Consider the following 15,619-nt stretch of genomic DNA (forward strand, 5'->3'; position numbering starts at 1 on the left):
AAAACCAGAATTTAGGTACTAAAACTTAGATATATGAATGCGTGCTTAAGCCTTTTACAGCCCAGTCCGTCTATATAAGTTCATCAACCCTTGCATTGCTTGGGGAGAGACACAAAATGAAATACTCAATATTTCATATTTGAAAAGAATTAAAAAGAATTGACGAATTGATTAAAGAATTAAATCTTAAAATACAAGTCAATAATTGCAAAGCCAATGAAATAGAGAGATAGAAATAGTTATAAATATTTAGGAAAAGTTTAAAGTAAAAATTGTTTTTAATGCTTGGTTTATTTATAAATAAAACAATTTTGTTTTATTCAATTTTTTAAAATGTAATGGACGTAAAAGTAAAAAACCTTGTTATAATAATTAATTAATATATTAAATAATATATTTGAGGCTCAAGCTGCCTTTTGAAAGAGTATTTAGCCGTCGGTTTTAAGCACTTGACCATGCGTCTGATATATGGATATGTTTCATATTTTCTGTTGTTCTCTACCGCACTTGCACTTTGTAGCTGGTTTGACTTTTCAATTGTTGAACATTTGCATTTGCATAAAAATGAAATAAAATTGTGGCACATATGTGTGTGTGCATGTGTGTGTGTGTGTGTGAAGTTCGAAGTTCGAACAATGGACAAGCTGCCGCACAATTTGTTATATGATTTGTAATTATGCAAATGAGGCAGCAGGACCTGAAATAAAACAACCGAAGTGCAGGCAAATTGTTTAAAGTGCAGCCATAAAGTATTCCAGATACACGGCCAATATCCCAGACCCAGTTTCCAATTCCCGATTGCCAGTTTCCAGTTTGTGGCTGCCACATGCAACTTTTTGCCAATCAGTTCGTCTACATGTTTAATTCACGCCAAAAGTGTTGCCCCAGAAAAGGGAGACAGCGAGAGCGGGCAGGAGGGGGCAGGAGGGGGCGCGAGGGGCGTGGCAGCCTGTCACTTTGACATAGAAAAATCTTCTATTGATTTCGCCTGCGGTGCTTTGAGGAAGTTCAAGTAGAAGTAGAAGTAGAAGAAGAAGAGCACGAATCAGTGGCAAGGCGACGCGCCTTTGTATTTATCTTGTGGGTTTTCCTCATTGCAATTTGCATTGAAAGTTTTATTTTTTATTTGTATTTCTTTTTTTGCCGTGTGTGCTTCGATTTGTGCAGCGCTTTAATGCTGCACAACAAAGTGGCATTTGCTTCACTTCAGCGGCGACGCCCGCCTCCGCAGCCGCCGGCCCCGCAGCTGTGCCACGCCCTCAAGCTTTGTCATTTCGCATGCTCGTTAGTGCAACGAGGAGCACAGAATGCAAAGCAGTAGCCGAGATAGCAGGGCAACAGCAACAACAATCGCCCACAAACACATGCCACAATTTATAAGCAATGTTATTTTTGTAGCAGTCACCGGTGGGTGTGGCAGGGGCGTACGCGGGGCCGGAGGCGGGGTGTCTGATAGCAGCAGCAGCCCCAACATGTCAAAGTGGAGCAATCGGCATGTGCCGGACAGCCAGCTGCTGGGCGGGGCAGTTGGGGCAAGCTGGTGCAGCAACTGGTCAAGCATGATTCACAAGGCAGCCCATAAGTATGCTATAGCAAAGGAGAGAGAGAGGGGAGTGGGGGAGGGAGTGGGAGGCACTGAGAAAGAACGTTTGTAGCCAAAGCAAATGTGCGGCAATTGTAGATGCCGCATTGCTAGAGATGCCATCACGAGCACAGGTAAAGTCAACAGCAGCTGGAAACCAAAGTCTGACGAGAGGCTAACATAAAATATATAAAAAAGGAAAGCCACAGGACAGACAGACGAGCGCAAGCGAACGACTGCGCCATACTCTATGCACAGTGAGAATAATAAAACAAGAATGATTGAAGAATTTGTGAACTTGGGCATATACTTAATTAAGTGATTTGTGGGCGTGGCTAATTTGGATAGAGCAATTGAAAAGGCAGCTCGACTTGGACTCAAATTAACGTGCAATCGAAGCTCGAATCTTTTATAAACTATAAGCCTGCGCTTAAAAGTTAATTCAAGAAAAGCCGTGCCTTAAACTGGGCCATATTTTTTTAAACAGTATAACTATATAATAAAAACTGGAGTATATATATATATATATATATATGTGTGTGCCTTATATAGACAAGTCTGTCATAGTATGCTATTTAATCTTCAAGATCAGATTTAAGAGACCAGAACTTTCTTTTATATCATCAGGCTTTGTTTGCAGAAAGTCTAAGGAAAAATTGCAAAACTTAATGTTTTGCAAAAATCTTTAGTTTTCTGTGATCAGACTATAAATAGATAAAGAGTTTCAGTAAATAAATGTAGAAATAAATAAATTAAAATATTTTAAAACATAAAATAAAATAAATGAAGTATATAAATATATATAAAATATATATAAAATATATACATTAATATAAAAATAAATATAATAATATGTTAAGACCGAAAAAAATGAGTTTAAATAAATTTTGAAACGAAAAACTGGCAATGTCAAGCTTCAAGGCATGGCAATACTTTGAACCAGGAACAAAACCTCAAAAACTTTCTATTGCCTAAGCTGACTAAAGTGCTAAAAATGGAAGTTCTAGATTTTCAAGGTCTGCCTTTAGTAGGCGTGGCAGCTCAATTTAGCCACTTCATCCCAGACACTAAAATATACTCAAGAATTTCAAACAATTTTGAACCCCTTTCGTTAAAAGCCGAACAGCAAGACGCAAACCAATATACTCGTCGGCACAGCCTGAACAGAGTATAGGCAAAAAGAAATGTGCTGCTCGTCCAGGCGGCAAACTAAGTAACTAAGCCAAAGTGGCGCGCCACGTTGTAGACTGCATTCCATTTGGCAATGTGATAGACAGACGCATAATAATGTTAATGCAGAATGCTCTGGCAGCTGACAGTGGGCGTGGCTGTAAGGGCGGCAGAGGAAAGGGCGGGCAGTCGGAGTGGACAGCTGCTTGGTATGGCAATTGGCAGCGGGCAGCTGCTTCAATAGGTTTCAGCTTGAACAGCTTTTGCTGGAGTCGACCACATGGCGTATACGTAATATTATTAATGAGCGTTTTATTTTGATGCGAGAGATCGTTGGCCAAACGAGAAAATGATAATGCGGCGAGTACTCTGACAAAGATTAAGTATAGCCGGTTGGAGTTTAAAGATAGTTTGGGGGCAGGCGTGTGAAAAATGGTGCCTCAAATCGATTTTACGAATAATTGCAGCTGGACAACTTCTGGTAATTGTGATTAGTGTAAAATGTAAAATTGTAAAACAAACTTGCTTTGTTTGGAGAGGGTAATCAAAGTTAATTTAAAGTTCAAGGAGCTTTTAAATAGTTCAGCCATCATGAAGATAGCTATATCGATAGCATTATGCAAGCTATCGATTGCTTAGAATTGAGAGCTTGCTTTGCCTGAGAGAAATATAAAAGTATATTCTCTCATAAGATTTATGCCCTGTGTTTATCATAATTATTGAAATATTGATAACAATAGCTAACATTCATAATATTGCTATTAAATATAGCTCAAATGCAAGGCTAAGTTTAAATCGAATCAATCTCGAAATGCCGATTAATAGTTAAGAATGAACCTCATCTTTAAACAAAACACTTTATCAATATCTAACCGAGTCAAAGCACTTATTAAACAATATTTGTTAACAAAAATGATTTTAATTAAATTATGTTTGAGCAGGTGTCAGATCCAAAGTATGCATTACTCTGGCTCCAACCGTTGCATATATCCATATATATATCCAAACATATTTAGTAGATGCCCCATTCGGGCAGAATATAGCCCGCAATTTGTATATGAAAATATGCTACGACTTGCAATATTTTCAGTACAACGGGCATAACGCAAATTTAAATTTAAATTAAATTGGATTGAATTTTATATATGAAAAATCAAGGAATGACCAAAAAACTGAAAAGTCGGCTTAAACGACAGTTGATTGGGCTTGCAGTCTTTTCTAGATACCTATCGATATACTTTTCTTTAAAAACTATTGATGATAACGGTAAATCTATCGATAGTTTGACCTATAAAACTATCTTCGAAGTTATATCATTCACAGTTGCCTTTTTTTGGCAGTTAAACTGAAACTTTTGTTGTTGTTTCTCTGCTTGTTTCTTCTTCATGTTTTTAGTCTAGTTATTAATGAGAAATTGCGTTTCTTAATTAAAACTGCTTCACTTATCGATAAGCGTATTAACTGGCGCTCATTAAAACTAAATAAGCAATTTAAGCAAAGCTTCTTCCTGAGTTGCTTTTGGTTTCTGCCATTAAAAGGTCTTCAACTTTATTAGTCGAATTTAAGCGCTTTTAGGATCAACTTAAAACAAAGCGCACAGCGTTGGGCAACAGCTTGAAGTCCGCACACACACACACGCGCACACGCACACACACATGAGGCACAAACAGTTAGAAAATGGCCAACAGCTTCGTCGAAGTGTAAACGATAAACGAGGCGCCTTTTCCACTGACCATGACCACCGCAACAACAACAACAACAACAGTAACAACAACAACAACAACAAGAAATTCCTGTCCGTTCACACGGAATTGATATGTTATCCTGGTTCGTACCACCTAGTCGAAAGACGTAGCAGCATGAGCAGCAGCAGCAGCGGGAGCAGGAGGCGTTGCATTGTTGCACTTATCTGCGATGTCGCTGCGGCTACGCACAAGTGGTGGCCACTGGTGCAGCATGCCACACACCCTCTTCCCCCACTGCTCGCCCTCCGCTGCTGCCGTTAACCGGCGTAAATTGTTATTTTCAGTAATTATGTCCAATAAGCGTCGGAGCGTTAAGGGGGCATGCCCGTTGCCTGCGAGGCGGAAGGAAAACGTTGTCGTTAATGTTGCCATTATATAAGCTAACCCAGTTTTAGCGGCGACATGGCATTTCCTTCCTTTCCCCCACCCCCCACCCCCTTGCCGCCCACTACATTTCCCCTCGATTGCCAGCGCTTGTGCGTTAAATGCAGCACTGGAAAATTATAGGGAAAAATTCGCAAACTACACACAAAAGAAAACTGCGCGCCTTCAATTTGGTTTTGGTTAGGGTTAGGGCTTCAGTTCCGGCTTGGCGCTGGGTTGCCTTCACCTCCATCCGAGCATGACACGCAAGTGCAGCAGGAGCAGCGGTCGGGTTGAGTTGAGGCAGCAAAAGTTGTGCCACGTGCATTGCCAGCAAAAATTCACTTGGCCCGCAAGTGCAAGCATCGAAACTTGCCTTGCATAGTTCTACTTGATTTTTTTTTTCTTCCTCTATTTTTTGCCTTTGCTGGTGGTCTGTTTGGCAGCTGAAAACCTGACAGCATACTTAATAAAAAAGAGAGAATAAAACCAGCAAAATGGGCATGTCTTGAAGGTGTCGCAAATGCAATGCCCTATAACAGACGAACATAAATCAGATGCGCATCTATGGCTTCATTTGCAGCGGAATGTTCCCATGTGAATAGCTTGATTTATTTAGTTGAGTTTTTTTAGGATAATTTAAAAATAAAAATGAATTTTGTATAGAACAATATAGAGATTCTTTCATTAAAATAATGGTCCAATTATTTAGATTAAGATTATAAAACCCCATAATTGCACAGTTTTATTAGGATTTGCAGACGGGCGGACAGAAGCAGAGAGAACACAAATTGAACAGGTGATCTGATTGATCAGGAATATATATACACCATTGTTTTATGACGTAGCACATTTCGTGTCTAAGCTATAATGCCCTTTGGTAGAGCATAAAGAAAATAAAAGCGAGCCGCTAGCCAACAAATATTCAAGCTCTCAAGCTGTCTTTCTCCCCCTCCCTCCGGCCTGCCCCCTCTCTATCTCTCACTCTCTATAGCTGTGTCGTCCCCCTGTCATTCAGTTTATTTCTCTATATATATATTTTGGTACATCGCATTGCTCTTATCGCTGGCGGCTCAGCGGCACTTTTCTGTATTCTTAGCTGCTAATGTTTTGCGCCCCGTCCTGGCTCGTCCTGGCTCGTCCTGGCTCGTCCTGGCGCGTCCTGGCTCGTCCCGGCTCGTCCTGGCTCGTCCTGGCCACGGCGATTGCCATCGACATTGCTACAGGTGTAAAATTCTTACACACAAGCACACACGCGTCTCTGCCTGTGACTTGACTAAGCTGCTTTCACCGGGGCAACTCCTCCATAGTTTAAGCGGCGCCCGAGCACGGATCTGGCTCCATTTTCGGTTATAATTTGCACGTTTGCAAGCGCCACACGAATGCTGCCGTGTGTGTTTGGGTGTGTGCTTGTATTTTTGTTGAAATAAATTTTATTTAAACTTTCGTCTCGTATTTTTGGCAATTTTCATTGCTGTTTTTTCTGTTCCTATTTTACTTATTTTTTTTTTTTTTTTTGGTGTAGTGTAATGTGTGAAATTCAATTATAAAGCAGGATTTATATGTCGAACATGGCGCCGTTTGCCGTTTCGAGTTGCAGCCCAGTTGAAATTTTATTTGAAGAGGTGAAAATGCACACACACTCTCACTCACACTCACACACACACACACCGTACACACACATAGCTACATGCATGTGCTTTTCTATATGTATGAAAAAAAATAATATGAAAATGCAGCGAAATCAGGCGCTCCATTCAATTGGAAACTGTTTAATATGCGTATAAAAGGCGAATATTATGCCAAGCTCTCATGGTGAAAACGTTTTTATTGCATTTCTTTCTGTTATTTGATTTTTCACAAAAAACTTTTGATTGAAATACGCGTTTTAATAGCAGTGTGTGCAATAAATTTCAACTAAGATTAGATGCGCAACCCTTTGCATTGTTTTTTAAATAATTCAAAGACAACGAAGCGTAAAAAATACAAAGTATTTAATATATAACATATATGGTTAGATATTGCTGTCGAAACTGAATCAATTTCCATGAGATGAGATATGCCTCTTTCACTTTTTAAGCTTAAACGCAAATATCTCCAACAAAGCTCGAATGATTTTCATGCAAGATCACATTTGGATTCGGCTAGATATTAAGTAAAATTCAAACAAGTTGTATGCATCAAATTTATGCCACAAATTTAGACTTTAAGAATCATGTACAAATGGAACCCTCAAATATACTACATAGACATAGGTCAAGATTTCCCATCCCCATAACTCGGTCAATTCTCAACCGATTTTCACGAGGTCTGGCTTTTTCTTCATGGTTTGGCCCCTAGAACAATTTGGCATCAAAATCTGGCAACGTAATTTTTGGTCCAAATTCATGCCAAAATGGAACCCCGAAATATCTTATATAGACATAAATATAAATTTCCCACCTCCATAACTCGGCCAAAACTCAACAGATTTTCATATGGTTTGCATTTTTATTCATGGTTTGACCTTTAGATCAATTTTGCATCTAAATCTGGGAACATCATTTTTGGTCAAAATTCATGTCAAAATGGAACCTTGAAATATCTTATAGAGACATAGGTCGAAATTTCCGACTCCCATAACTCGGTCAAAACTCAACCGATTTTCAAAAGATTTGGCTTGTTGTACATGGCTTGACTTCTAAAACAATTTGGCATCCAAATCTGGTAACATTATTTTTGGCCGAAATTCATGTCAATATGATACCTCAGATATCCTATACCATAGGTCGAAATTTCCCACCCACATGACATGCTCAAATCTCATCCGATTTTCACGAAGTTTGGTTCTTCGTTCATGGTTTCCCCCCTAGATCGATATCGATATCCTGTTTTTTGGGCAATTTTGGTAAATAATAAGAACTAGAGTCACCAAACTTGACATATAGCTTCTAAAAGAGAATATATATATGATATAGGATTTTTCTTCATAGTTTTCCCTCTAGATTAATCTGGCATTCAAATCTCGACACCGATTTTTTAGTCGAAATTCATGTCTAAATCTTACCCTAAGATTTGGTCGAAATTCATGTCCAAATCTTACCCCAAGATTCGTATATAGACAAGGGTCAAAAATGACGACCCCATATCTCGGCCAAATCTCATCCGATTTTCATGAAGTTTGGCTTTTTCTTCATGGTTTTCCCTCTAGATTAATTTGGCATTCAAATCTCGACACCGATTTTTTAGTCGAAATTCATGTCCAAATCTTACCCCAAGATTCGTATATAGACAAGGGTCAAAAATGACGACCCCATATCTCGGCCAAATCTCATCCGATTTTCATGAAGTTTGGCTTTTTCTTCATGGTTTTCCCTCTAGATTAATTTGGCATTCAAATCTCGACACCGATTTTTTAGTCGAAATTCATGTCCAAATCTTACCCCAAGATTCGTATATAGACAAGGGTCAAAAATGACGACCCCATATCTCGGCCAAATCTCATCCGATTTTCATGAAGTTTGGCTTTTTCTTCATGGTTTTTCCTCTAGATTAATTTGGCATTCAAATCTCGACACCGATTTTTTAGTCGAAATTCATGTCTAAATCTTACCCTAAGATTTGGTCGAAATTCATGTCCAAATCTTACCCCAAGATTCGTATATAGACAAGGGTCAAAAATGACGACCCCATATCTCGGCCAAATCTCATCCGATTTTCATGAAGTTTGGCTTTTTCTTCATGGTTTTCCCTCTAGATTAATTTGGCATTCAAATCTCGACACCGATTTTTTAGTCGAAATTCATGTCCAAATCTTACCCCAAGATTCGTATATAGACAAGGGTCAAAAATGACGACCCCATATCTCGGCCAAATCTCATCCGATTTTCACGAAGTTTGGCTTTTTCTTAATGGTTTACCCTCTAGATTAATCTGGCATTCAAATCTCGACACCGATTTTTCAGTCGAAATTCATGTCCATTTCTTACCCAAAGATTCGTATATAGACATGGGTCAAAAATGACCACCCCCATATCTCGGCCAAATCTCATCCGATTTTCACGAAGTTTGGATTTTTCTTTATGGTTTTCCCTCTAGATTAATTTGGCATTCAAATCTCGACACCGATTTTTTAGTCGAAATTCATGTCCAAATCTTACCCCAAGATTCGTATATAGACATGGGTCAAAAATTACCACCCCCATATCTCGGCCAAATCTCATCCGATTTTCACGAAGTTTGGCTTTTTCTTAATGGTTTACCCTCTAGATTAATCTGGCATTCAAATCTCGACACCGATTTTTTAGTCGAAATTCATGTCTAAATCTTACCCTAAGATTTGGTCGAAATTCATGTCCAAATCTTACCCCAAGATTCGTATATAGACAAGGGTCAAAAATGACGACCCCATATCTCGGCCAAATCTCATCCGATTTTCATGAAGTTTGGCTTTTTCTTCATGGTTTTCCCTCTAGATTAATTTGGCATTCAAATCTCGACACCGATTTTTTAGTCGAAATTCATGTCCAAATCTTACCCCAAGATTCGTATATAGACAAGGGTCAAAAATGACGACCCCATATCTCGGCCAAATCTCATCCGATTTTCAAGAAGTTTGGCTTTTTCTTCATGGTTTTCCCTCTAGATTAATTTGGCATTCAAATCTCGACACCGATTTTTTAGTCGAAATTCATGTCCAAATCTTACCCCAAGATTCGTATATAGACATGGGTCAAAAATTACCACCCCCATATCTCGGCCAAATCTCATCCGATTTTCACGAAGTTTGGCTTTTTCTTAATGGTTTACCCTCTAGATTAATCTGGCATTCAAATCTCGACACCGATTTTTCAGTCGAAATTCATGTCCATTTCTTACCCAAAGATTCGTATATAGACATGGGTCAAAAATGACCACCCCCATATCTCGGCCAAATCTCATCCGATTTTCACGAAGTTTGGATTTTTCTTCATGGTTTTCCCTCTAGGTTAATCTGGCACATATATCGAATCCATAGTTAAAGCTATTGCCGGAACACAAGCTCTCAAAATTATGCCAAATATTTATGAGGAATACCATTTGGGCCGAAGCTAAAGCTGTGGATTCTGTATTTAAATCTTAAAACCAAAAAGTTAAGAATTTCTATTTTAAGAAATGCCAACTATAAATAATCATAAATTCATAGTTAAAGACTTAAAAGTTTCAACAAAACTCAATTAATTTTCGGCTTGGTTTGACTTTTATATTTGTGCATTAAAATTTGAAAAGAAAAAGATATTTTCGACCAAAATGCTTGACAGCATTTTCGTCTCTGGTTTGGCTAAAGTCTGCTTTAATTTAGTTTTGGGAAAATACCACGAAACCTACAGGTAATCTGTTGTATGTGGCAGAAGAAAGCACTCAAAAGTTGAACTGCAGCTTTTAAATAGTTTTCGAGCTGTGCAAATTAGGCTAAGCAAGACGAATGCAATTCGAACGAGTACTTTGAAATAGTTTTGGGCAAAGCATTTTATGCATGCAGCAAGTCGAAGGCAATTACGCAAAGTGCTCTAAGTACCCGAAATAAGCAGCAACAAATATCCGGAATGGACACAATTACATTAACAGTTCACACACACGGACGCTCCTTAAGCGTGCGTGCGTGTGTGTGCGTAAGGTAAGCAACCAAATCAAATTGAATACGAGCAGCAGCTGAAAACTAAGCCCAGACAGAATTCGGTGCAACTGCAGCTGACTGAAGGAGAGAGAGAGAAAGAGAGAGAGAAAGGGACAGAGAGAAATGCCGTCTTAGGGCTGTCAGCCAGGGGCAGAGAACTGACCGAGTGACTAAGTGACAAAGTGACTGGCTGACTGACAGCCAGAACTTTCGCACAAGCTAACGAAACAGGTAAACAATGTCAAGCAGCGTCAAGAGCGACAACTGCAGCAGGCGGGGGGTAGGGGGCGTTGGGCGGCAGTGGCTTTTGTTTAATAATAATAAAACGCCAGCACACAAAAATAAAATACATTGTGGGTTGCAGGGTTGCGAATTACATTACCAAGTGTCTCGACTGCAACTGCAGCTTATGGCAGGCACACACACTTCACACACACACACACACACACACACACACACACACACTGCAGCTGCAGTTGGCAATTGTCATGAGTCTTCGTTTGACTATCGCCTGTCAGCCAGAAATCACCTGGGCAACCGTACAGGCTCAGGTTGTGCTGGCAGGATGCAAAATGCCTTTGCCGCCGGGTTATTATTGTTATGGCTGACATAGCCTGTACGCGAATGCTAGCAGGGTATGCTGTGCTTAGAATCAAGGCTGCAAGCCAACAAAAATCTGCCAAAGGTCACAAATTTAACGAGTAACGAGGAAAATGCCAATTAGGCGCAGCCAACTTCATGCAGTTTGCACATTTTCTTTGCATGAACTACAGCGGACAGTTTTTAAACTCTTTTGCTTAGAAATGATATGCGCTTATTTAAATACCCCTCTAGGGTATCTTATGGTCTTGCACACACCCCCGATTGTTTCCAACGCATTTGCTTTTATTGCTGCTGTTGTTGTTGTTGTTGTTGTTGGTGCTGTTGCTGATGCTGCTTGTTATTTGCGTGTTTGTAAGCCATGTTATGACAATAATGTGTGCAACGTGCGTCTGTGTGAGTGTGTGTCTATGTGAGTGCATGTGTGTATGTATGTGTGCGTTGTGGGTGTGGGTATGCTTGTGCTCGGGCTGTTTGTCGTTGGCCAAGCCAAAGTTAAAATTTGTTTTTATTGTCACATTTGCCATAAAGGCAGCCCAGGGAAAAGTAACACAGTGAAGGCGCGTCATAAGAGCCTGCCTAAGCCGATGTCTATGTGTCTGTGTGTGTGGATGAGCTGTATGTAAGCCAGACAAATCATAATCAAAGACAACAGCAATGGCGGCTGCAGCGAAGCCAACAACAATGGCAAATTCACCTTAACAACGAAACATGAGTCGTGTCTTTGCACAAGCTTAGATGGTGTAGGGGTGGGCGGTTACGAGCTACGTGCCACGCCCAGTCAGCGATCGTACAGATGAGATAACAGACGCGCGGGCTGAGGGAAATTATGTATCGTAAGAGGCGCTGCGTGCTTAGCCTGGGCAAATAAAAAGCGCATATTTATCGTTTTTTTGTTGCATACTTCGCGGCGCACAGAAGCGAAAGCTAAAGACATGTACACACAGACACACACACTCTCACATGCATGCGTTAACACATGTGCATACAGAGTGCAGCTGCTGGAAATCTGCGAGAAAATCAAGAGTTTACACTAATGAAAGCCATTTAAGGAGTTAATAACGTAACCAACAGCAGCTGGCAACTTAAACTCATGTCAGATTTGAAAGGATACCGGGTTTTAGATCTTAATGCTGATAAAGGATGTGAAGGCTGGCTAAGAATGCGATAGACTTAAATTAGATTGTTACTAGTATATCCTAAAAATGCCATAACATATATTTGCTAGCTAGTTAAGCTTTATGTTGGCAAGTAGTGTTAAAAAATGGATTAAAATAGTATTGTAAAAGACTTAAATTATATTTCATTCGGGAAATTTCACTCGCATGTGTGGAAAAATCGAAAAAAAATGTTTATTTGAAACTTTTTTGCTTACCATGCATACATACATACACACATACATACATACATACATACATACATTCACACATACATACATCTACATACATACATCTACATACATACATCTACATACATACTAACTTACCCGCTCCACCTCCTCCTACGCCGCCTTTAGCTCCTCCACAGGCCGTTGGCAGCAGCGCCTACTTGAATTCTTGAGAATCGAGGAGGAGAGCACTTGGTAGGAATTGGTTTTATTTAAATTTGCAGCACAGCGACACAATAAGGTCTGCGTTTTGTATTAGAAAACAAACATGCATGCATACATACATACATAATTGCATACATACATACATACATACATACATACATACATACATACATACATACATACATACATACATACATACATACATACATACATACATACATACATACATACATACATACATACATACATACATCTACATACATACATCTACATACATACATCTACATACATACATCTACATACATACATCTACATACATACATTCTAACTTACCCGCTCCACCTCCTCCTACGCCGCCTTTAGCTACTCCACAGGCCGTTGGCAGCAGGGCCTACTTGAATTCTTGAGAATCGAGGAGGAGAGCACTTGGTACGAATTGGTTTTATTTAAATTTGCAGCACAGCGACACAATAAGGTCTGCGTTTTGTATTAGAAAACAAACATGCATGCATACATACATACATAATTGCATACATACATACAACACATACTCGCCCGTACACACACACACAAGCTTGCTGCTCGAGATCCATAAAGCTGATTGACTCCAAGCACACATTCTAAAGTCAGTGAGCTCGCAGAACTTGCATTACCAGCGTGATCAGTAGAAGCCGAAACCAGGACGCCAATGGGCACGTTGCTGCATTATGCTCTATCCAACTACGATAGTAGTACACATCGGCGTAAACGCCGGCGGAAAACGGCCTCCCACAGCCGTTGCCAAAGGAGACGATGCCCACCACTTTTCCTGCGCAAATTAGCGGTCCGCCCGAATCGCCCTGGCAGGAGTCCACTTCGAAATCTTTTGGGTTCGAGGCACATATCATGCCTTTTTCAAAAAAGTTTAATGAATAGCAAAACTCATTTGGTAGGATAGTCAAATCGCCTCTGATTGCCTCGTCGGGTAATGGGCCATTCTAGGAATGCAGATTTTAATGAGAATCAGATAAACTTATTATAGGCAGTCAATTCTCTCATTCGGAGCTATTTGTAGTAGAGAATCGGATTCAGCTTACTCCCGTTTAATTTATTTTAGGGAGTCAACTATAAATACATCTCTCAATTCTCTCATTCTGATCATATTTGTAATATCCATGTAAAATTTTATTCAAAACCTGATTCCTTTATTATAGAAAATCATGCTGAAAATTTTCATTTTCTTCCCCAAGAAGTGCTCAGAATTTTTATTTATTCCAGTTAGAGACTCACCTCAAAAATAGCACCCCATCCAATGACCGTGCACTTCAATCCAGCGGGGGGATCCTTGTCAACTAAGGGTATTATAGCGACAAAACGTCCATCTGGCTGCATCTCGCTTTTGAGAAGTAAAATGCCAATATCATTGATCAGTGTATCAGCGGAGAACTCTGGATGCGGCCTGACCTTTTTCACTTTTATTTGTTGGGTGCTACTTGTCTCCAATAGGCGACGCGGTGTACCGGCAACTACCTTTAACTTATTTCTAGATAGAACCGTTTCGCTTCTGCAATGTCAAAATTAGATGTGGAGTGCTCTTAGTAACCGTGACGTGACATACTCATCAACCAGACAATGGGCTGCTGTTAGGACAACTGTCCTTGATATTAAACAGCCGCCACACAAATGGTCGCCGCCAAAGAATTTAGACCCCTGTCTAAGTCGTACCGAAACTAAAAATTTAACCAGGTCATCCTCTTCGGGTCGATAGCCGTTGGTTACTAGAAAGTGGAATTCACCATCGTCCTCATCATAGGTGCTTGAGTTTTGGCTAAAGTTGTCACTCTGTGTCTGGGGTGCATGGACTTGGGACATGTCCGAGGGTGCCATGGAAAAGCTATCCACGCTCGCAGGTGAGCGCCGCTGGTAGAGAGTATGGCAGTTCCTTTCTCTCGAAGCAAATTCAATGTGTGTGCTGCAGTTCCACAACTGGTCAAAACCTGAGACTAACTGGTCGACGAAGACTAGTAAGAACAGGTTATATACAACAAATTTTGAAACTCCCATTTGTTCTGTCTTTATTTAAAATTGTAAAACAAATGATTGTAAACTCCAAGAGCGTAAAAACGTATGCAGAAAGTGCATTGAAAAAATACAAAGAATCATAAGTATCCGGTATAAACATGTTGTCAAAACTTTTATAAATAACAAAATTAGAAAAACGTGGCTTGAATATGTTTCGCATAAAGGCAAAATGTTAACATATTCAATACTAACTTGTATTAACTTGTATAATTCCCACAAATGCATTCGCCCAATCTATGATATAGGACATAGCTTCCCGGAGAGGATTTGAATTTCCCCCGGGTTGGGCAGATCCCATCACTATGCCTTATATTATTTATATTCTGTATACTTTTAGAAATTTAGTTACTTCTTGCTTTTTTTTAACTTTCTTATACTCTGAACCCATTTCAAATTGGTATTTGTACAAATAATAGCCGAGTTGATCTAGCCATGTCTGTCCGTCCGTCCGTTCGTATGAACCAAAAGATATCAGAACCTAACATATAAGAGCTAGACTTGAAATTTGGAACGTAGGCTCCGTATTGGCCGCGCAATTGCATTAACTTGCCCCGTTTCCAAGTAATCGATTAATATCGATATCGAAATGTTATCTTACGAGCAAGATTGGGCAACAATATAAGCTACAGTCACCAACTGGTACAGGCAGCTTCCAGAATAGTATATGTATATCAAGTATCTTTCATTTTATAGCTATCACCAAAATTGATTTTTTGAGAATATACAAATATTCTATAGAACAATAAGATCTACTGTTGAATATTTCATCAAGTTCGGTTAAGAAACACAGAAGTTATTAAAGAAAAAGGTTATGAATTTGGGGCAGCAAGCACAAATTTCAAGAATTTCTGTAAACATGTTCACCCTCACTTTCATGCGCGTCTTCTTCGAATTCTGTCAACAGCATTGCA

The 15,619-nt window shown here is 39.6% G+C and overlaps 2 protein-coding genes across 2 annotated transcripts in view; one reads left to right on the forward strand and one right to left on the reverse strand.

Annotated features, from left to right (window-relative positions):
* LOC115771277 (peroxidasin) overlaps positions 1–15,619 on the forward strand; it is a 42,764-nt gene that overhangs the window by 6,636 nt on the left and 20,509 nt on the right. The gene's annotated exons all lie outside the window — the stretch shown is intronic.
* Positions 13,093–14,697, reverse strand: LOC115771280 (trypsin eta-like). Its single transcript, XM_030716901.1, has 3 exons — positions 14,245–14,697; positions 13,917–14,190; positions 13,093–13,624 (listed from the first exon to the last, which is right to left on the reverse strand). Exons 1-3 carry the CDS (start codon positions 14,688–14,690, stop codon positions 13,274–13,276), a joined length of 1,071 nt encoding a protein of 356 aa, XP_030572761.1. The 5' UTR covers positions 14,691–14,697; the 3' UTR covers positions 13,093–13,273.

Source organism: Drosophila novamexicana, unplaced genomic scaffold (assembly GCF_003285875.2).
Source record: "Drosophila novamexicana strain 15010-1031.04,08,12 unplaced genomic scaffold, DnovRS2.1 tig00000024-arrow-pilon, whole genome shotgun sequence".
Lineage (NCBI taxonomy): Eukaryota > Metazoa > Arthropoda > Insecta > Diptera > Drosophilidae > Drosophila > Drosophila novamexicana.